This window comes from Symphalangus syndactylus, chromosome 8 (genome assembly GCF_028878055.3).
Source record: "Symphalangus syndactylus isolate Jambi chromosome 8, NHGRI_mSymSyn1-v2.1_pri, whole genome shotgun sequence".
NCBI lineage: Eukaryota > Metazoa > Chordata > Mammalia > Primates > Hylobatidae > Symphalangus > Symphalangus syndactylus.
In genome coordinates, this window is record NC_072430.2 from 64,918,482 (window position 1) to 64,942,040 (window position 23,559).

The following is a 23,559-nucleotide window of genomic DNA, read 5'->3' on the forward strand; positions in this document are numbered from 1 at the left end:
TTAGTACTGCTTTCAGTGTATCCCATGGGTTTGGGTATGGTTTTTTTCCAAGAAATTTTAAAATTTCTTTTTTAATTTCTTCATTGACCCCACTGGTCATTCAGGAGCATATTGTTTAATTTCCATGTGCTTGTATAGTTTCCAAAATTGCTCTTGTTATTGATTTCTAGTTTTATTCCATTGTGGTCAGAGAAGATGCTTGATATTATTTCAGGTTTTTTTTTTTTAAATGTTTTAAGACTTAACCTAAAGTCGATCCTTGACAATGATCTATGTGCTCAGGAGAAGAATGTGTATCTGCAGCCATTGAATGAGATGTTCTGTAAATATCTATTAGGCCCATTTTGTCTGTAGTGCAGATTAAGTCTGAGGTTTCTTTGCTGATTTCCTGTCAAGAAGATTTGTCCATTGCTGAAAGTGGGTTGTTGAAATCTTCAGCTGTTATTGTGTTGGAGTTTATCTCTATCTTTGGCCCTAATAATATTTGCTTTATATACCTGGATGGTCCAGTGTTGGGTGCATATATATTTACAATTGTTATATCTTCTCGCTATATTGACCCCTTTATCATTATATAGTGACCTTATTTGTCTCTTCTTACAGTTTTTGTCTTGAAATCTATTTTGTCTGATATCAGTATAATGACTCCTGCTCTTTGTGGTTTCCATTGGCATGGATTATCTTTTTCCATCCTTTTATTTTCAGTCTTTGTGTATCATTATAGGTGAAGTGTGTTTCTTTTAGGCAACTGATCATGGGATCTTACTACTATTGTTTTAATCTCTTCAGCCATTCTGTGTCTTTTGATTGGAGAGTTTAGTCTGTTTATATTTAATGTTATTATTGATAAGTAAGGACTTACTCCTGCCATTTTGTTATTTGTTCTGTGGTTGTTTTGTGGTCTTCCTTCCTGTTGTCTTTTTAGTGCAGGTGATTTTCTCTGGTGATATGATATAAATTTTTAAAATTTTTTTGTGTGTATTTGTTTTGGTTTTTGATTTGAAGTTACCATGATGCTTGTGAATACTACCTTATAACTTGTTATTTTAAGCCAATAACAACACTGTTTGCATAAACAAGCAAAGGAAAACTAATAAAAACTCTACACTCTATCAAGTTAAATTGTAGTTTAACTTCATCTCCTGGTTTTTAACTTTTTATTGTTTCTATTTATATCTTATTGTACCATTGGTGTCTTGAAAAATTGTTGTGGTTATTATTTTTGATTGGTTCATTGTTTAGTCTTTCTATTTGAGTAGTTTACACAGCACAGTTAAGCATTATATTCTGTGTTTTACTGTGTACTTACCATTAGCAATGAGTTTTGTACTTTTAGATGAATTTTTATTGCTCATTAGTGTCCTTTTCTTCCTTATTGAAGCATTCTCTTTAGCATTTCTTGTAGGACAGGTCTGGTGTTAATGAAATTCCTCAGATTTTGTTTGTCTGGGAAAGTTTTTATTTCTCTTTCATATTTGAAGGATATTTTCACCAGATATACTATTCTAGGGTAAAAGTTTTTTTTTTTCTTTAGCACTTTAAATATGTCATGTTATTGTCCTGTAAGGTTTCCACTGAAAAGTCAGCTGCTAGGTGTATTGGAGCTACATTGCGTGTTATATTTCTTTTCTCTTGCTTTTAGGATCCTTTTTTTAAATCCTTGACCTTTGGACGTTTGATTATGCCTTGAGGTAATCTTCTTTGGGTTAAATCTGCATAGTGTTTTATAACCTTCTTGTGCTTAGAAATTGATATCTTTTTCTAAGTTTGGGAAATTCTCTTAGATTTGTCCTTTTGAGGCTATTTTCTAGATCCTGTAGGCTTGCTTCATTGTTTTTTTTCTTTTTTCTTTTGTTTCCTCTGACTGTTTATGAATAGCCTGTCTTCAAGCTCACTAATTCTTTCTTCTGCTTGATCATTTCTGCTCTTAAAGGACTCTGATGTGTTCTACAATATGTTAGTTGCATTTTTGAGCTCCAGAATTTCTGCTGGATTCTGTTTAATTATTTCTGTTTCTTAAATTTATCTGATAGAATTCTGAATTCCTTCCCTGTGTTATCGTGAATTTCTCTGAGTTTTCTCTAAGTAGCTATTTTGATTTATCTGTCTGAAAGGACACATAGCCCTGTTTCTCCAGGATTGGTCTCTGGTGTCTTATTTGGTTCATTTGGTAAGGTCATCTTTTCCAGGACACTGTTGATACTGTTGGATGTTTGTCTGTGTGTGGGCATTGAAGGTGTTCTCTTCTCTTGCTTTCTCCCAATCAAATGGAGTCCCTCTCTCTGTTCTGAGCCACCTGGGGCTGGGGGTGGAGTGATGCAACCACCCTCATGGGCCACCACCACTGGCACTGTGCTGTGTCAGACATGAAGCCAGCACAGTACTGGGTCTCTCCCAACGCTTGCTGTAACCACTCCCTGGCTCCTGCCTATGTTCACTTAAGGCCCTGGGGCTCTAAAATCAGAGGTGGCTAAGCCAGCTGGGCCTATGTCCTTCCCTTTAGGATGGTGAGTTCCTCCAGGACCAGATAGAGGAGCCTCACCCCATGGCCACTGCTACCACAGGCCCACAGGGAGTACTGGCAGGCTACTGCTCATGTTCCCTTAAGGCCCAAGGGCTCTTCCATCAGCTTGTGGTGAATGCTGTCTGGCCTGGGACTCATGCTTCAGGATAGTGGGCTTGCCTCTGGCCCAGGGAAGGTCCAGAAATGCCATCCAAGAGCCAAGGCCTAGAATTGTGGCCCCCCAAAACCCGCTTGGTGTTCTACCCTTCTGTGGCAGAGCTGGTACCTATGGTGCAAGACAAAGTCCCCTTTACTTTTCCCTCTACTTTTCTCAAGCAGAAGGAGTCTCACCCCATAGCCACCACAGCTAAGAATGTGCTTAGTCTCACCTGAAGTCAGCAAGTCTCAGAGTTTCACTCAAGTCCTACAATATACTACCTAGGCCCAAGGGCTCTTCACTTAGCAGGTGATAAATGCTGCCAGGACTAGGTCTTTCCCATAGTGGCAGCAGTTTCCCTTCTGGCCCAGGGTGTATCTAGAAATGTCATCTGAGAGCTAGGACCTGGAAAGGGAACTTCACAACTCTGACCAGGGCCCTGTCCTCCTGTGGCTGAGCTGGTATCCAAGATGCAAGACAAAGTCTTCCCCAGTCTTTCCTTTCCTCTCCTTAAGCAGAAGGAAGGGGTCTCTTTTGGAGCTACAAGCTGTGCAGCCTGGGAATAGAGGAGAGGTGGTGTCAGCACTCCCCTAGCTGTCCTGGCTGGTATCTCAGTAGGTCATGTGTGCTTATAGTCTACTGGCTCTGAGCCCAGTTCAGCCCTAGGACTCACCTAGGAGTTGCAGCCTTTGTTGCCTAGACTGCCTTTCAAGTTTATTTGGTCCCCAGCACACTCCAGCCTGAGGTGACAAGTCTTGCTGTAATTCAAGTTCTGACTTCTAGGATGGGCAATTCTGCTCTGGCTAGAGATGGTTTAAATACACCCACTGTGGGCGAGCATCCACTGAGTTCAGTCTGGTTTTGCCTTCTGTTACAACAGGGCAGCACTGAGTTCAATGCAGAGTCTCACAATTGCTGTGCTCTCCCTCTCCCAAACACACAGATGCTCTCTTCATGCAGTGTGGCCAATGTCGGGATGGGGGAAGGGTATCACTGATGATTCAAGACTGTTTTTTCTACCTCTTCAGTGCCTCTTTGAGCAATATAAAGTTAAAACCAGGTACTGTGAGTACTCACCTGATTTTCGGTTCTTATGAAGATGCTTTTTTTGTGTAGATAGTTGTTAAATTGCCGTAGTCATTGCAGGGGAAGAGGGGATGACTGGTAGAGTATTCTAGTCTGCCATCTTGCTTCACCCTCCTATTTGTACAGTTTTAAAACAAAATACTGTGTTATGAAAGGCTTTTTCTTGTGTTTTACTTGTATAGTCATGCATCACTTAACAACAAGGATATCTTCTGAGAAATGCATCGATAGGCGATTTTATCATACAAACTTTATATAGAGTGTACTTACACAAATCTAGGTGGTATAGCCTACTACGTACCTACGCTGTAAGGTATAGCATATTGCTCCTAGGCTACAAACCTGTACAGCATGTTACTGTACTGAATACTGTAGGCTGTTGTAACAATGGTAAATATTTGTGTATCTAAACATAGAAAAGGTACAGTAAAAACATGGCATAATCTTATGGGACCACCATCTTACATGTACTCCATTGTTGACTGAAACATCATGTGATGCATGACTGTATAATAGTGGATTCAAGGGCACAACAAATGTAACCTGTATTACCTGATTTTAATTGTTTGCTTTCATATTAAACATAGCTAGAATTTATACTTTTCTACATTTCTGAAGTGACTCAAGGAGCACTTTTATTAGCTATAGATGCTAAATGAATATCCTGTTAGGTTTTTTGTCTTGATGATCTAAAGGACATTACATTTTGGGCTCAACTAAATGACTGCAGTCTTTTTTTTATTTATTTATTTATTTATTTATTTTTTTATTAATTTTTTTTGCATACAAAAACAATAAACATTTTCTAAAAATACATACAAACAAAAAGATGCGTATCAAACATATTAGGAAGGTTGCACATGGGAAGTCGGGGAATAGAAATGGGGGGTGGGAGTTAAATGAGAGAGGGACTTTATATGGATCAGTGATAATAACTCAATCCTCTATTTGACAAAGAAGAGGGAGAAGGAAGAGGAAGAAAAAGAAAGTGGGATAAAGGATCAGAAAGGGAGGAAAATAGAAAAAATTAGAGTATGACTCCAGGGTAGACCTGTTTTGTTGTCACTGAGTTGGTTGGTTGGTTTGTCTGTTGTATTCTTCATGTTTCGCCAAGTTGGCCAGACTGGTCTCGAACTCCTAGCCCGAAGTGATCAACCCGCCTCGCCCCCCAGAGTGCCGGGACCACAGGCGTGAGCCACCACGTCCAGCCCCCACATTGCTTCTGGCCTCCGTGGTAGACCTCCCAGACGGAGCGGCCAGGCAGAGGAGCTCTTCACTTCTACCCAGACACGGGGCGGCCGGGCAGAGGAGCTCCTCACTTCCCAGACGGGGCGGCCAGGCAGAGACGCTCCTCACTTCTTCCCAGACGATACGTGGCCGGGCAGAGGCGCTCCTCACTTCCCAGACGATGGGTGGCCGGGCAGAGGCGCTCCTCACTTCCCAGACGATGGGTGGCCGGGCAGAGGCGCTCCTCACCTCCCAGACGATGGGTGGCCGGGCAGAGGTGCTCCTCACTTCCCAGATGGGGCAGCCGGGCAGAGGCGCTCCTCACTTCCCAGACGATGGGTGGCCGGGCAGAGGCGCTCCTCACCTCCCAGACGATGGGTGGCCGGGCAGAGGCGCTCCTCACCTCCCAGACGATGGGTGGCTGGGCAGAGGCGCTCCTCACCTCCCAGATGATGGGTGGCTGGGCAGAGGCGCTCCTCACCTCCCTGACGATGGGTGGCCGGGCAGAGGCGCTCCTCACCTCCCAGACGATGGGTGGCCGGGCAGAGGCGCTCCTCACTTCCCAGACGGGGCGGCCGGGCAGAGGCGCTCCTCACTTCCCAGACGGGGCGGCCGGGCAGAAGCGCTCCTCACTTCCCAGACGGTGGGTGGCCGGGCAGAGGCGCTCCTCACTTCCCAGACGGTGGGTGGCCGGGCAGAGGCGCTCCTCACTTCCCAGACGATGGGTGGCCGGGCAGAGGTGCTCCTCACCTCCCAGATGGGGCGGCCGGGCAGAGGCGCTCCTCACTTCTTCCCGGATGGGGCGGCCGGGCAGAGGCGCTCCTCACTTCTTCCCGGACGGGGCGCCCGGGCAGAGGCGCTCCTCATTTCTTCCCGGACGGGGCGGCCGGGCAGAGGCGCTCCTCACTTCCCAGATGGGGCGGCCAGGCAGAGGCGCTCCTCACTTCCCAGACGGGGCGGCCGGGCAGAGGCGCTCCTCACTTCTTCCCGGACGGGGCGCCCAGGCAGAGGCGCTCCTCACTTCTTCCCGGACGGGGCGGCCGGGCAGAGGCGCTACTCACTTCCTCCCGGACGGGGCGGCCGGGCAGAGGCACTTCTCACCTCCCAGACGATGGGAGGCCGGGCAGAGGCGCTCCTCACTTCCCAGACGATGGGTGGCCGGGCAGAGGCGCTCCTCACTTCCCAGACGGGGCGGCCGGGCAGAGGCGCTCCTCACTTCCCAGAAGGTGGGTGGCCGGGCAGAGGCGCTCCTCACTTCCCAGACGGTGGGTGGCCGGGCAGAGGCGCTCCTCACTTCCCAGACGGTGGGTGGCCGGGCAGAGGCGCTCCTCACTTCCCAGACGGTGGGTGGCCGGGCAGAGGCGCTCCTCACTTCCCAGACGGTGGGTGGCCGGGCAGAGGCGCTCCTCACTTCCCAGACGGTGGGTGGCCGGGCAGAGGCGCTCCTCACTTCCCAGACGGTGGGTGGCCGGGCAGAGGCGCTCCTCACTTCCCAGACGGTGGGTGGCCGGGCAGAGGCGCTCCTCACTTCCCAGACGGGGCGGCCGGGCAGAGGCGCTCCCCACCTCCCAGATGGGGCGGCGGCCGGGCAGGGGCTGCAATCCCAGCACCCTGGTAGGCCAAGGCAGGCGGCTGGGGGGCGGAGGCTGCCGCGAGGCCAGACCACGCCACCGCACTCCAGCCCGGGCAACACCGAGCACTGGGTGAGCGAGACTCCGTCTGCAGTCCCAGTACCTCGGGAGGCTGAGGCGGGCAGAGCACTCGGCGTCAGGAGCTGGTGACCAGCGTGGCCAGGATGTCGAACGCGTGCCTGCAGCGAAAGGAGAAAAGGCAGGCAGCGGTGGCGCGTGCCAGCAGTCCCAGGCAGTCCGCGCGCGGGCAGCAGCAAGCCGAGTAGATTGCAGCCTGGGCCAGAGAGGGAAAAGAAGAAAGGAAGAAAGGAAAGAAAGAAAGAAAGAGAGAAAGAGAGAAAGAGAGAAAGAGAGAAAGAGAGAAAGAGAGAGAGAGAGAGAGAGAGAGAGAGAGAGAGAGAGAGAGAAAGAGAGAAAGAAAGAAAGAAAGAAAGAAAGAAAGAAAGAAAGAAAGAAAGAAAGAAAGAAAGGAAAGGAAAGAGAGAGAGAGAGAGGGAAAGAAAGAAAGAAAGAAAGAAAGAAAGAAAGAAAGAAAGGAAGAAAGAGGAAGGAAGGAAGGAAGCATGACTGCAGTCTTTATTAAGTCTTTTTGTGGTCTTGGTTCTGTCCTTTCCTCCTGTTAAAATTGTAGGTTATAAATAATCAAATCATTGAGTTCATATGTTCATGATGTATGTTTCTAAGTTACTTATTAAAGTAACATGTTATTAATGACATGTTATTAAGTAATTGCTTTAGCATATGCATAGTGTAGTATTTTTGGAATTGCTATAAGCCTTTATTTGGCTTTTTCAGGTAATACAGAAAAGTATAAAGAAGAAAATTATAATCAATCATAACTTTTCTACCCAAGTTTACGTTAGGAAATACATTTCCCCAAACCTAAATTCTGTATGTATCTATGTGCCTTTTTATATTAATGGTATTTCCATCAAGTACTATAGATACACATTTTAATTTTTAACATCGGCATAATATTGTTTACTAATGTACCAAAATTTATTTAGCCCATTTCCTTTTGATGGTTATTTAAGCTGTCTTTAGTTTTTGTTTGGGGAACATCCTTTTAGGTAATCTTTGGGTGTATCTATGATTATGGATTTAGGTTAAATTTCTAGAATTTGAATTGGTTGCCCAAAGAGTGGGCCCACTTTTGAGGCTTCTGATAATTTTTGTATTGCGCTACAGAAGATTTGTATCATTTTACTCTTTTTATCTTGGCATATCTGGTGGATAAAAATTGGTCTCTAATTTTTTTTAAGATTATATTCGTTAAACCTTAGAAACGTAGGAGAAATTTAGTATCAAAATCTGTTTACAGTTACAACAAAGGTAATATGCATTGTGACAGTGTTTGTTTCTAATGTTTTTATTTGTGGTGTTCAACTTAATACTGAACAGCTATAATAAAGATTAAATAGGCTTTAGAGAGACTCTAGTGCCTTCATCTGGATGAGGAAAGAGAGTCGATGACCAGAGGATGAAGATTTTTTATTATGGTATGAAGTTTTTGTTTTAATGAACCTGATGACAAATTGGGCCAGATAAATAATGCTTAAATCTGAAATACACAATAATTAACTACATAAGCATTGATATATTTAAGACTGTTTCCTGTTAGGAAATAGGTTTAGTATTTTTCTCAGATGAACTGAGTTCCTTTTTTATGCTTTTATTATTGACAAGTTTAGAACACCAGGACCTACACAGTTATAGCCTGTTATACACCCAGAGAGCCAAAGGTCACCTTCCAAGTACCACATTTGATGACCTCTTAACTGTGTTTCTCCTTAGCCTCTCAGTAGCAGTCAAAACTGTTGTCTACACCATTCTTCCTTAAAATTCTCTTTTCTTCTGGCTTTTGTAATTCAGTCCTCTTTTATCCCTCTGACCATCCTCTGTCTCATTTATTCCCTAGAATTACATCTTCAACTTTTTTTTTTCTTCTTTTGCTATGTTTTTTCTTTGGAAAATTTTATCCATAACTTCTACTATCACTACCAGCTGATGATTCCTAAATCCTAGCGTTTAATTTTAGAACTCAGTTTCCTTCTAAACTCACAAATCTCTTGGTCTTTCTCTTTTGACTAGACATAGGAAAGAGTAGGATCCTTCCACTGGTCCTTCTTTTCACAAATTTATGTTCTAGTTAGTCATGTTTTGAAAAACAGGCCTAACTGTGTCACCAATCTGATACAGAAATCTTCTCAGTATTCCCAGGAGCTAGAATACTTATCAAGGCATTACTCATCTGGTCTCACAGCCATATTTGCCTCTTGCATGCCTAACTCTGGCATCCTTCATTATCACTATTCTCAAATATTATATATGCTTTAATAGCTCTCTGCCTATCTTCATGATTTTGCCTATGTCTGGAATCCCTGCTCAAGCATACATGTCAGTCTGTCAAGATCTTATTCTTTATCCAGGGTCCAGCTCAAATATCAATTCCTAAAATCATCCATGAGCTCCCCTACTGTATTAGTCAGGTTTCTCTAGAGGGACAGAACTAATAGGATAGATATATATAAAAGGGAGCTTATTAAGTTTTAACTAATAAAAATCACAAGGTCCCACAACAGGCCGTCTGCAAGCTGATGAGCAAGGAGAGCCAGTCCGAGTCCCAAAACTGAAGAACTTAGATCCGATGTTTGAGGGCAGGAAGCATCCAGCACAGGAGAAGATGTAGGCTGGGAGACTAGGCCAGTCTAGTCTTTTCACTTTTTTCTGTCTGCTTTATGTTTTTTCTAGTTGTGCTGGCCGCTGATTAGATGGTGCCCATCCAGATTAAGGTGGGTCTACCTTTTCCAGCCCACTGACTCAAATGTTAATCTTTGACAACACCCTCATAGACATACCCAGGATCAATATTTTATATCCCTCAATCCAATCAAGTTGACACTCAGTATTAACCATCACACCTACCTTGTGTTTTTAGCTTGTTTAATTTCAAACCAATAAGTTTTCTTATTGTCATACATTAAATTTTTTATTTATTATAGCAGTCTGTATACTTACCTGTCTCCCCTTCTAAAGTATGAACTCTTGAAGGCAAGGAAAGGATCTTACTTCTTTATAGATTCAGTACCCAGCATAACATCTTGAACTTTGTCCTCAATAAGTGTTTGAACTGAGCAGTGGTAACTCTGTCTCACCTAATGTTTCTGCTTGTTCAATAAAAGATCTGTCAATATTTAGGAGAGGGATCTAACTCAACTAGAAGATTAAAGGATGAAAGCTAACACAAGAAGACAGCATAGGGGAATTTGGAGAAAAAGTGATCTAAGATTTAAGCCATGAAAGAGGAAGGTGTAAGAAGGAGATTTTGAGTGTGAAAGAGAAAGAATAAGAAGAAAAATGAGAATGGGCAAATGCAAGCTGCTTTGAGAACTGAATAGGGAAAGTTATATGCCAGAATTTGGCACTTCAGGATGAACTAGGACTGTATTTAGAGGTGGTTGACACCATTAAAAACAAGTTCATCTGAATTTGTAGTGCGATCTAAAGAGAGGGGAAACTGGTGAGCAGAATGCCTGGATTCTAGCATTACTCCTTCACCTGCTTAGCTGTGGTGACTTAAGCAAGTTAGTCTCTGTGTTGGCTTCCCCATATATCAGCTGTGGGTTATCTATCTGATACGGGATGATATATCTAGCTCACAGGTGTATCCAGAGGATGAAATAATGGATGTGGAACTAAAAATGGAAAATGGTAGAAGTTTTATTATTCTATGTCATTGCTATTTTTAATCCTAAATATGTTAGCGTTGTTGTTGCACTTTCCAATTCTTGTTACTGACAGCTTAAATTGTCTTCTACAAATACATTTAAAAATGGTTATTCTCTTTTTTTTTTCTTTCAATTCCCTCATTTCACAGATATAAAAACTGGGGTACAGAGTGCTTTGCTCAAAGTTTTATTACTGTGACAATTCCATGAATCCAGAACCTGGGATTCTGATTGTAATCAAGTGACTGTTTAACAAGTCTACCCCATTACAGAAAGGTGTGAAAGAGAGAATAGAGAGAGAGGATAGACAGTCATTACTGCTAATATTAATATGATAGAATTTTAGGCCCTTCCTTGAGTTGGAGGTGAGTGGAGAAAGGAAGTATTTCTAAGATAAAAAAGAGTGCAGTGGCCAAGAGAAAGCTTCCTCTTTGTCCTCTGAAGGTTCCATGAAAATAACTGAAAACAGGCAGATTAATAGGAGAAAGGCATACAAAATTTTATTTTAATGTGCATAGTATGGGCGAATTGGAGGAGAATGATTACCCCCCTCTCGTTTGTTTTTTTTTTTTTTTTTTTTGAGAGTCTCACTCTGTTGCCCAGGCTGAAGTGCTGTGGAACAATCTCAGCTCACTGCAACCTCCATCTCCTGGGTTCAAGCGATTGTCCTGCCTCACCCTCCAGAGTAGCTGGGATTACAGGCGGGCACCACCACACCCAGCTGATTTTTGTACTTTTAGTAGAGACAGGGTTTTGCCATGTTGGTGAGGCTGGTCTCGAACTCCTGACCTCAGGCGATCTGCCTGCCTCGGCCTCCCAAAGTGCTGGGATTACAGGCGTGAGCCATCACTCCCAGCCTCCTATCTTTTAATTAGTAATAAAAATGATAAAAGGATTAGATTTCTAATTTCATATTAAATTCTTTCAGTTATTTTAAACTCAAAAGATACAAGATTGGTGTTTGGATTTGTTTTAGCATATTTTTGGTTATTTTAATTATGATTTTAACCATAATATTGGAAAAAGTAAAATTTTATCTATATTTATTAAGTAATGATAGATGTTAAAGAAAATATTTTTTCAGCTTACAGTTTTCTTCAAAATTTTTATGTTAGAGGAAAAAATATAACAATTGTCATGTGTATATTGGTTAGTCTGGTCCAGACTTTAGCATAATAAATTATTAGAAGTGTTTCATCTTGTAAAACAGGGGACTCCTTTAAATTAATTTATTCTCAAATTCTGTGTAGTTTCATTTTGAAAATAACTCATTCAGATGAGGTGGGATTGAATAAGAAGATTGAGATTCATAGTTATTAATATAGTAAAATCTCTAAGTGACAATGTGTTTAAATTACATTTTACAAACTAAAATTGACTGAGTAATTTGAATGTTTTCTGTTGTATGCATTATCATCCCCAATGCATTTTTTATTGTTGTTATTCCTTTTCTTTGACAGCCGGAAATCACTGTGGAAAATCTTCCCAGTTATTTCAGACTTCAGAAACCATTACTGATTTTGTTCAGTGATGGCAGTGTAAATCCTCAATATAAAAAAGCAATATTGACACTGGTAAAGCAGAAATACTTGGATTCATTTACTCCTTGCTGGTTAAATCTGTAAGTATGTTTTTATTTTTTAATATGTAAGAGGTAAAGAAAGTAATAATTATTACATTTTCATTAGGAAATGAAACTCTAACTCTTTGGAGTTAATTTTATGGAACCAAATATGTCATCATGATATATTTTAGTAACAAAACTCCCCTAAACAATGTCCAAGATGACCTTATTTTAGATTAAATTTTATTCTACAGTAAATTTTTAAAAGCAATAATTGTTCTGTTTTTTAAAAGGAATTGATGCCCGTTGAGAAAATTTGGCAAATACAGAATAGTAAACATTGTGATTTTTGGCCTTTTCTTTCAGTTCCTTTTTCTGTACTTCTATATTTTTACAGTTCAGATAGATTTCAGTGCATTCATCAGCAATATTTCCTAGTATGTTTTCTAGATGTATGGATTGTGTTACATTTAATGTCTGTGAACAAAATTCACAAATAATATACTGCCCCTTGTTCAGATTCATCAGATGAAAGACATATTTTGTTCTTTAAACTCATTTGAAAAATAACAGAAATGGGGCAGTGTACATTTTTGCTGTGAAGAGTTTAACAGTGCATTCTACTGCTTGAGGCAACGTTTTCCCAGGCAATTATCATTATAGGTATCTAAGAGTGAAATAGTATTTTATAAAATGTAGAATGTGTTACATTAGGAAAACTAAGTGTCTTTAACTTAGAGTCTCCTTGTATGAACATAATTATTTCTACTTCTTTAATTTGAAATTAATGCCTTCTTTTTTCCTGAGAAAAGGTACAATTGTATGGAAAAGAATTATTGATAAAAATAAGTATCTTGTTATCTTCTAGTTATGTAATCATTTAATTTTTGAGCTGATGTGTGATCAGATACTTGGCCAAATGTTGGGAGGAAACTATTGGTTGTGTCAAGCCTAAATTGACAAGCCTTTGGGCTATGCCTGCTTTTCATTAAAATTGTCATTGGCTGCCGCTTTTCTCCTAAGTGAAACAAAGTGCCCCATGTTAAAAAGAAACTTTTAAAGAATCCGATTACTAATAACATGTCATAGACTTCTTGGTTTTTAGGACATCTTTTCATAAAGTGAACTTACTGGCATGATACTACTTAAAAGTTTAATGTTCTACAAATTACTATTTTCATTATTTTGTTGTAGAAAGAAACATTAATATGTTCAATTGTTCCCTTTTGCAGAAAGAATACTCCAGTGGGGAGAGAAATCTTGCGGGCATATTTTGATCCTCTGCCTCCCCTTCCTCTTCTTGTTTTGGTGAATCTGCATTCAGGTGGCCAAGTATTTGCATTTCCTTCAGACCAGGCAATAATTGAAGAAAACCTTGTATTGTGGCTGGAGAAATTAGAAGCAGGACTAGAAAATCATATCAGTAAGTTTTCTGTTTTGTTTAATACATGTAGTTCTGCATTTTGTTCCATAAATGTTAAACTCTAAATATAGCTAAAGAATGGTAGGATGAGTTATTAAAATGCTGGTAGCATCATCCATGTGGACACTCTCTGGGAGGCCAAAGGTGCAAGGCTTCAGTCAGTGATCGGCTCCCCTATGAAGGCTTGTTTCTTGAATTTTAGTTCATTAAGTCCATGTTACTTGTATAGATCACCAGTGTATTCAAACATATGATTTTGGTAATTTATGCCATTAAAAAAATTGTTACAGTGGGAGCTTTGGCCTAGCAAAGCATAAGTATTTCATCTATTTTTATAAAATTTAAAATTGTAGATTTCAGAAGATATTTCTTGTGTAGCTTTTTCCATGTGCATGCCAGCTTGTTTTCCTTTTATAACTGTAAGCAAATATGTGGTTTTATAGAAAATGAGTATATTTTACAAATAGTGCATTATTGTTATATAAAATTCTGGTTCTAAGTACAGGCATACCTCAGAGATATTGTGGGTTCAGTATGAGACCACCACAATAAAGCAAATATTGAAATAAAGCAAATCATACAAATTTTTTGGTTTCTAAGTATATATAAAAGTTATGTTTACACTATACTGTAGTCTATTAAATGTGTAATAGCATTATGTCTAAAAACGTTTCTACCTTAATTTTAAAATATTGCTAAAAAATGTCAACAATTATCTGAGCTTTCAAGGAATTGTAACCTTTTGGCTGATGAAGGAGGGTCCTGTCTCTCTGTTGATGGCTGCTAACTGACAGGTGGTAGTTGCTGAAGTGCTGAAGTTTGGGCTGTGGCAATTTCTTGCAATAAGACAACAATGAAGTTTGCAGCATTGATTGACCTTTCTTTTCACAAAAGATTTCTCTGTAGTATATGATGCTGTTTGATAGCATTTTATTCACAGTAGAACTTCTTTCAAAATTGGAATCAATCCTTTGAAACCCTGCTGCTGCTTTATCAACTAAGTTTATGGAATATTCTAAATCCATTGCTGTCATTTCAACAATGTTCGTAGCATTTTCACCAGTAGTTTCCAACTCAAGAAACCGCTTTCCTTGCTTATTCATGAGAAGCATCCATTCAAGATTCATCATAAGATTGCAGCAATTTAGTTTCACCTTCAGGCACCACTTCTAATTCTAGTTCTCTTGCTATTTATACCCCATCTGCAGCTACTTTCTCCACTGAAGTCTTGAGCCCCACAAAGTGTACAAGGCTTCCTTTTCCTCTGCATCCTTGTCAGCATTTGTTATTGCCTTTGTTTGAGATAAAAGCCATTTTAACTGGGGTGAGGTGATATCTCATTGTAGGTTTGATTTGCTTTTCTCTGATGACCAGAGAAATAGCTTTTTTCATAGACCTATTTTCCATTTGAATGTCTTCTTTTCTGAAGTGTCTATTCAGATCTTTTGCCAATTTTTAAATCAGATTATTCGTTGTTTTTTTTTTTCCCGTAGTAGTTTGAGCTCCTTATATTCTCTGGCTATTAATCCCTTGTCAGACAGGTAGTTTGCTAATATTTTATTCCATTCTGTGGGTTATCTCTTTACATTGTTGATTGTTTATTATTTCCTTTGCTGTGAAGAAGCTTTTTTTTAACTTGATGTGATCCCATTTGTCCATTTTTGCTTTGGTTGCTTGTGCTTTGGGGTATTTAGAAATCTTTGCCCAGTCCAATGTCCTGGAGAGTTTCTAGAATGTTTTTGTCTAATAATTTCTTTTAGTAATTTAAGTTCTTACATTTAAGTCTTTAATATCTTTTGAGTTAAGAGTGAGATAAGGTCCAATTTGTTTATTTTGTATCCTGCAACTTTGCTAAATTTGTTGATTGGTTCTAACAGGTGTTTTTGTGGAGTCTTTGGGCGTTTTCTCTATATAAGATCGTGCTATCTGCAAACAGAAACAATTTAACTTCCTTTCTGATTTGGACAGAGCCAGAATTTTGAACCACAAGAAAATAAATCTTGGCCCAGAATCTATTATCCTGGCTTATAACATGCCATAATATCTACTTTTCTGAAAACATAGAAAAATTTATATTTGTAGTATGGATGTATATATTAATTTATATTTGAGTCTTAACCATTTATACATAGTTGTGGCAACAATAGGCCTGTAGCTATAGTTTAAATAAGTAAACATGTAGCAACCTAGATTATTATAGTATATTGAACAAATAGTGTGAAATTTGATGTAACAAAAAGTCTCCTAGGTACTATATAAGGATTTTATTAGATACTAGATGATCTCTCCTAAAATAATATTTTGATACTGTTCCATGACAGAGTCCTGAAATAAGGTTTGTATGTGTGTGTATGTATGTAAATATATATGTATGTGTGTACGTATGTATATAAACATACACTCTGGTATACGAATTCTCATTCAGTATTATGTCAACCATCAGGTATGGTATGAATCTACCATTATGTATATTTGTATGTATTTCATCAGATACTTTAATTTATTTTAGGGTCAATCATCACACCAAACCCATCCTTCCTAAGTGGTCTGCTTCATTTCTGTCAAGTTAAGCAGTTTTAACAAACATATTATGCTTAAATAAAATATGGATGGTATTTTTCATTGAAATATAATTCATATAACATAAAATTCACCCTTTTAGAGTGTACAATTCAGTACTTTTTCATGCATTCTCAAGACCGTGCAACTACTACCATTGTTGAATTCCAGAACATTTTCATCACCCCAAAAAGAAACCCCATACCCATTAGCAGTCACTCTCAATTTTCTCCTCTATCCACCCTTTGGCACCCACTCATCTATTTTGTGGTTCTATGGATTTGCCTAATCTAGACATTTCATATAAATGGTATCATATAGTATGTGGCTTCTTATGTCTGACTTCTTTCACTTATCATAAAGTTTTCAAGGATCAACCACGTTATAGCATGAACCAGTAGTTCATTCCTTTTTATGGATGAATAATATTCCACTGCATGGATGTGTCACATTTTGTTTATTCCTTAGTTGATGGACAGTTGGGTTGCCTTTACTTATGGCGATTATGAATAATGCTGCTATGAGCATACATGTATATGGTTTTTTGCCTGTCTTTATGCTAGTACTGCACTGTCTTGATTATTGTAGCTTTGTAGTAGATTTTAAAATTGGGAAATTTGACTACTCCAACTTCGTTTTTCATTTTCTTTTATTTCATTTTGTTTGAGACAGGGTCTCATTCTGTCACCAAGGCTGGAGTGCAGGGGTGCCCTGAACTCCTGGGCTCAAAGGATTCTCCTACCTCAGCCTTCCAAGTAGCTAGGACTACATGCATGCACCACCAAGCCTGGCTTCATTGTTTTGTTTTTGTCTTTGTTTTTGTTTTTGTTTTTGTAGAGACAGGGTCTCACTGTGTTGTCCAGGCTGGTCTTGAACTGCTGGCCTCAAGCAACCCTCCCTCCTCAGCCCCCCAAACTGTGGGGATTACAGGCATGAGCCACTGCACCTGGCCCTATTCTTTGTTTTCAAGACAATTTTGGCTATTCTGGGTTCCTTTGGATGGTATTTTTGTCTTACTTTTCTGAGGCAATTTATTGGTTTTAATATTTTCCTAGGAAATGGGACAGAATTAATTAATTAAATTCAATATTTTGTTTAAGTGGATCTGGAAGGAGACCTTTCTGTAGTTATCACTCATCTTTGACTACTTCATTCTCACCACATGGTGTAGGGATCTTTTCAGCTGTAGCTCTTAAACTCCTCAGAAAGTCTGTGTTCACTTAACTGTCTGCATTGCTATTTTATAGAATCAAATGAGTATTGTCATTTTGTAGCTGCAGTGACACAGAGTTCCCATGAACTGTAAGTCAAGATTATGTGTAGCTAGGGCTAGAATGTTTCTCAAACAGAATTACTTAAAAAAAAAAAAAAAAAAGCAGACATGTTCAAAACATAGAAACCTGAGCTCCTGACCTAGCTTCCTTGATTACTCTGTGGCTCTAGGCAAGTCATTCTTGGTTTCCTCCTCTACAACTATAAAATGAGTTTAATAGTTTCCACTCTGAATACATCACATAGTTATTAAAAAATGTATGCAGAGGCACTTTGTAAAGTATAAACTCTAATGTATTATCATCACCTATGTAAAGATCCTTTCCTGCGGGGAACATCCCTGAGGGCTTTGATTCCTCAGCTCAAACCATTACCCAGAGAAAAGAATCAACGTTATACTTCTGAGTTTTCTGAGAGACTGAGGTGTCTTCTATTGCGATTTTGTTAACATCTTTGCCAGCTCATTCTTTGCGGGTTTCCATCATTTCTGTGCATCACTGCTCCTATTCTTAAATTAATCCTGTAGCCTCTGCAGCAGGAAGAAGAAAACTGAACAGTCTCTGTGTGTTGGATTCTGCCTTCTATGCTAGCAGGGCCTGCTCTCAGCATCTCTGGTAGATAGATCTTTGCCAACAGTGGTGTTCTGAGATGGGGTTGGGGTCGGATGAGTTGTGGTGACATTCTGGAAATAGCCTAAATCAGTAACATGGTGCCACTGGTGTCTGCCTCACCTTACTTATTCCATATCTTAATTTCTGTGAAACTGTGGCCACTGGCAATTCTTACTTGAGATTTACACTTAACTTTGGCCCAGTTCCCTGATCTTTGTATGCTTTGGTCTTATCGTCTATAAAATTGTAAAGATAAAATGAATAATGCATGTGTATAGTAAAGGCTTAGTAAATGTTAATTAGTATTATTTATTATCATTACTGATTTGATGAATAATGTATTTATTACCCATACGTTATTACAGTTTTATTTGCAGTTGAAAACATTAAGATCTTTGTAGAGTTCCCTCAGCAAGTAATTAGCAGAATTGGGATGTTTCAGGCATTTTGTCATAGTCTCAGACCACTAGGCTGCAGTGTTGACCTTAAAAAAATAACTATTGTTAAATATAATATTTGCTACATGCTACACATTAAACTGGACTCTGTTGTTGAGACAGTCTCACACCTTCTCATCCAGGTTTGAGTGCAATGGTGTAGTCACGGCTCATTGCAGCCTCAACCATCTGGGCTCAGGTGAACCTTCCGCCTCAACCTCCTGAGTAGCTGGAACTACAGGCATGTGCCACCGTGCCCAGCTAATTTATTTTTATTTTTTGATTTTTTGTAGAGAAGGGCTCCCACTATGTTGCCTAGGCTGGTCTTGAACTCCTGGGGCCAAGCTGTCCTCCCATCTTGGCTTCCCAAAGTGGTGGGATTACACATGTAAGCCACCACGCCCAGCCTAAACTGGACTCTCACAGATACTTTAATATACATTTATCTGCCTATTGCAAACTACAGTTACTCTTCTTACCTGTTCATTATATTCAAGAAAATATGTCATCTGTTTGTCACTTTTGAACCTGCTAACCTGGCAACACCAATTTGAAACATCAGTTTCATGAGTAGCCTAAATTTATTTCCCTGCTGGTGTACCAATTACCAGGATTTCATATAGTTGAGTATGAGTGAAGAAATTATATATCAATAAGCAAAGTACAGCTGTACTGCATGTGTACATATACAGATTTTTGTTTGAGCTTTACTCTAGGAAATTGCAATTTATATGGTTTTTCTAAGCTCTTAAAGATACTCAATTTATGAGAGATGCTCAAATTTGTATCTTATGAGCATTTATTATTATTTTTTAGCATGTAACAGTGCATAGATTCTTTCATTGGGATTTATTTTTAAAAGGTTTACTTTGTACATTTCCTTATATGGTTTATTTTTTAAAACAGTATCCTAAATGGGCCAACTAAATTCTGAAACTGTTTTGTAAACTGTCTAGTAAATGGAAGAAAGTTAGCTAATTTATCTCATGTATATCTTATCAGCCTTAATCAGTTTTCCTCTTTTAATAACCAATATTTTAAAATAATGTTAAGATTCATTGCTATGAAGCTCATCTAAGAGAAATTATTTAATCACTTATGTATAGTACAGTTGATTCCACAGCAATTTTTAATTATTTCTTGTCTATAATTAGTTTTATAAAACGAACTTGTTTTCATAAAGTGTGTAGAAAAGATGTTAAAAGCTCCAAGAACAGAAAATGCTTTAAAATATAAGGAAACACTTGTATAAATAACTATATAATAAATAATTACATATATTCCAAAATTTTTTTCTCGAATGATTTATAAGAAATAGTTACATTTCTTTGGCAGTAGAGAGGGAAGCAGGCAACTTTTTCATTTAATGTTTTACATATGTGTGTGTGATCTTGTTACACATATTGCTGTTTTTCAAAACCTCAACAAAGGTTAATTGGCGTTGAGATTACGGATCTTTTTTCCCCTATTCATACTTATCTTTTTTAAAGAAAATAACAGCATGTAAATGTAATCTAAAAATGAAAATGGCTAGTAATGACAAATGTATCAAGTTTCTTGTTGACAATGACAGTAAAAAAATTCCTAGCTTTGCCTAGATAAGTAAAACTAATAAAGCTTTCACTTCTACAATGTATTTTTCAAAATAAAACATTTTCTAGTATGTCGATGTGACGATTTATAGCTGTTAATCTTTAACCTTTTGATTGTTTCTTCCTCCCAGCAATTTTACCTGCTCAGGAATGGAAACCTCCTCTTCCAGCTTATGATTTTCTAAGTATGATAGATGCCGCAACATCTCAACATGGCACTAGGAAAGTTCCCAAGTATATGAAAGAAACAGATGTGCAGGAGAATGATAAGGAACAACATGAAGATAAATCAGCAGTCAGAAAAGAACCGACTGAAACTCTGAGAATAAAGCATTGGAATAGAAGTAATTGGTTTAAAGAAGCAGAAAAATCATTTAGGCGTGATAAAGAGTTATGATGCTCAAAAGTGAACTAATTTGATAGGGCTGTGGTTTCCAAAATTTTTTTGGCATGATAGACTTATTTCCTTAAAGAATAATACTAAATCATTTCAAGTTTGTAGACTAGTGCCATCCAATAGAATTATGATATAAGTCACATGTTTTATTTAAAATTTTCTAGTAACTACATTAAACAAAGTAAAAGAGAGCAGGACAAAATAATTTTGATACTATTTTTCACCTAGTAGTATCTCCAAAATAGCTAAATATAAAAATTATTAATGAGATATTTTACATCCTTTTTTATACCAAGTCTTCAAAATGCAGTATATATTTTATACTTACTGCATTTCTTACTTCCAAGTAGCCATATTTCAAGTGTTCATTAGCCACATGTGGCCTGTGACTACTGTATTGGACAGTTCAGTACTAGACAAAAACTAGCATAATTAACTTAGTTCTAGCCATGATTTATATTTGGATTAAAATTAAAATATAACTCTAATGACTGTTAACTCCGCAGTGCATTCATGCAGTTGGCAGTTATATTTGTTTTGTTGTAGTCATGATATTAAAATCAGTGTTTGTCAACCTCGGGATATTTAGCAATGTCGGGAGACATTTTTAATGTCATGACTAGGACAGTTATTGACATTTAGTGAGTAGAGGCCAGGGATGCTGCTAAATAACCTACATTGGACAGCCCCCCACAACAAAGAATTATCCTGCCCAAAATGTTAGTAGTGCCAAGGCTGAGTAACCTTGTGTTAAAAGTAACCTGTGGCAGACTAGGTTTCCAGAATTTCCTGGTTCTGCTCAAGTATCATGTTTGAAAAAATTTTGGCTATTAAAGATATGTATTAGATGGTCTTATCCTGATTATTACCTGGATACAACTTGATCTTTTCTAATATTTTCAGAAAGTGATGGGATAACCCTAGAAGAGGACTCAGAATGATATTTATATTTTAAGGGAGTCTTAAAACCTCCTCTTATTTCTTCAAGTTATATGGCTAAATTTCAGATTGAACAGGAATTCAGCATTCTGCCTTCTCCTTGTGGAGGGGCTCCCTCATCTGAAGCGTCTCTGAAATCTACCCTTGCAAGCTTCAGACAAATCAGTTGGTCTGCCTGAGCCACACAGCCTCATCTGTGAGGGAGGGAAACATTAACCAAAGAGTTAATTTTCATTCCAAATCACTTAGCTGTTAGACTGATCTGTTTGTAGCAGTTGTTTGTCTCATTTTTGCTCTGTGCATTTTTTGAGACATTTGTTGAGAATATTCTATTTGGTGCTCTACTGTATTTTTCCTTTTAATATCTACTTGATATCTTGTTCTTTAAATTTTCTTCATGTATGGTTTGCCTGATACAACTGAGTTTTATAACTGAAATTTAAGGAATCAAACAGCTAAAACTCAATAAGTGCATATATTTCCTTATAACATAGACCCGTTGCTACTCTCAGCACCCTCTCCTCAATTTTTTTTTCCTGTAGCATGTGATGCCTGATTAAACTCATTTTCATTTGCTTTTATTTCTAATACGGGAACAATGAGAGTGAACTCTAAATATAGTTTGTAGTAAGAAAACATCATTAGCCTAATTATTAGAAAATGCTAATTAAGTACCAGCACATAGAAACATGAAATTGCTTAGTCATTGTACCTTTGTCAGCAATTTTGACAGTCATTAATGTTCGTCATAATTTTAAATAAAGTATCTGGGTTTCAGAATACCTTCACAAGCCTTCTTTAGTCTCCACGGTGCCCTCTCTTGGACCACTCCCCCTCTATCAGTTGGGTTTCTTTGGTTACAAGCAACAGAAATTCAACTTTGGCTCACTTAAGCAAAATGAGAATATTGGATAATTCACAGAGAAGAAAAAGTAAACTAAGGCTTTGGAAGGATAGGAACTAAGTCTGTTCTGTGTAACGGGAACAGACAGCTCAGTGAAGAGTCGGTTCCAACTGATTTACTATCTTTTGTGACTCAGGGAGTCCTGGGAAAGTTGGTTAGGGGACCACTAGGCACTTTAATTGGCAGTCCTAACAGTACTTTATTTTTTTATTTTTGTTTTTGTTTGAGATGGAGTCTCACTCGGTCACCCAGGCTGGAGTGCAGTGGCGCGCGATTTCGGCTCACTGCAGGCTCCGCCTCCCGGGTTCACGCCATTCTCCTGCCTCAGCCTCCCGAGTAGCTGGGACTACAGGCACCCGCCACCACGCCCAGCTAATTTTTTGTATTTTTAGTAGAGACGGGGTTTCATTGTGTTAGCCAGGATGGTCTCCATCTCCTGACTTCGTGATCCGCCCGTCTCAGCCTCCCAAAGTGAGGCCGAGTGATTACAGGCGTGAGCCACAGCACCTGGCCCTAACAGTACTTTCAAATGCAGAAGGGGTGAATCTCACAAAAGAAATCCAAATTCTGTTTACCAGAAAAAGAGAATGAATGCAGAGGAGGAAAAACAATGAAGAAATAGAAAACCCATGAATCCTTAAGATACTGCTTGCTGTTCTTCTACCATCCTCTGTATCCTTTTCAGGTCTTTCTGCTACCCCTTACCCATTTTTGAGAGCTCCGAAAGCCCTCTCTCTACCCTGAGTGGTTACAGCTTTCCTGTATATTCTCCTGGTCCTCTAGTAGGGTTGGTCACCACTGCATATTTACATTTTATATAATATTTCATCTCTCATGAGTCATATTATTTCACCCTCTCCTGCCTCACCTGTGCTGGAATGTAAATATCCTTGGTCCATTGTTTCCAGCCCTTGTGATGAAATATTTCACGAGCTGTTTTTCAAAATTCCTGGAGTTCCTCACTTATGCCTATGCTTCTTTAAAAACTAATTAAATATGTGTAAGGTGAACAATAAGAGTTTGCAAATCAGTGATGCTTCTTTAAAAACTAATTAAATATGTGTAAGGTGCACAATAAGAGTTTGCAAATCAGTGTCTATTTCAGTAATAAAAACTAATCGAGTAGATACACTTTGGGATTTTCACTTCCACCTGAGATGTAGAAAACTGCAAGAGAATGTTACTCCTAACAACAAAAATTTATTAATTTTCTTATATCCTTCAGAGAAAGTAGCCAAAGGAACTGAATTTCAAAGAGTGATAAGTCCCCTTAAAAGAGAAACAGGATATGTGAAATGTTTTGCCTTCATCAGAGAATAGGAGGCTGCCATTAAAGCAAGTGAGAATAAATTATAAAGAATTTAGAAGCACTCCTTGCAAGTTAGTTTGCCTCAGATTCTTGAATTGGAAACAAAGGACTTTATTACACCAGTAGCATTAGTCAGAGTGTCAGCATCCCCACAGTGTTATCAGAAGAGGCCCAGGTGATACCTGCACACAGAGTGGATTGCATAACAGAAGGAACCCTG

The 23,559-nt window shown here is 38.9% G+C and overlaps 1 protein-coding gene across 2 annotated transcripts in view; it reads left to right on the forward strand.

Moving 5' to 3' along the window:
- TXNDC16 (thioredoxin domain containing 16) overlaps positions 1-21,906 on the forward strand; it is a 120,479-nt gene extending 98,573 nt beyond the window's left edge. For both annotated transcript variants that reach the window (XM_055289348.2, XM_063645584.1), the window contains 3 exons: positions 11,793-11,953; positions 13,129-13,319; positions 19,922-21,906. In XM_055289348.2, the coding sequence (XP_055145323.1) occupies positions 11,793-11,953; positions 13,129-13,319; positions 19,922-20,187 (618 nt within the window). In that variant the 3' untranslated portion in view covers positions 20,188-21,906. The remainder of the gene's footprint in view (positions 1-11,792; positions 11,954-13,128; positions 13,320-19,921) is intronic.
- Positions 21,907-23,559: the final 1,653 nt, after the last annotated feature.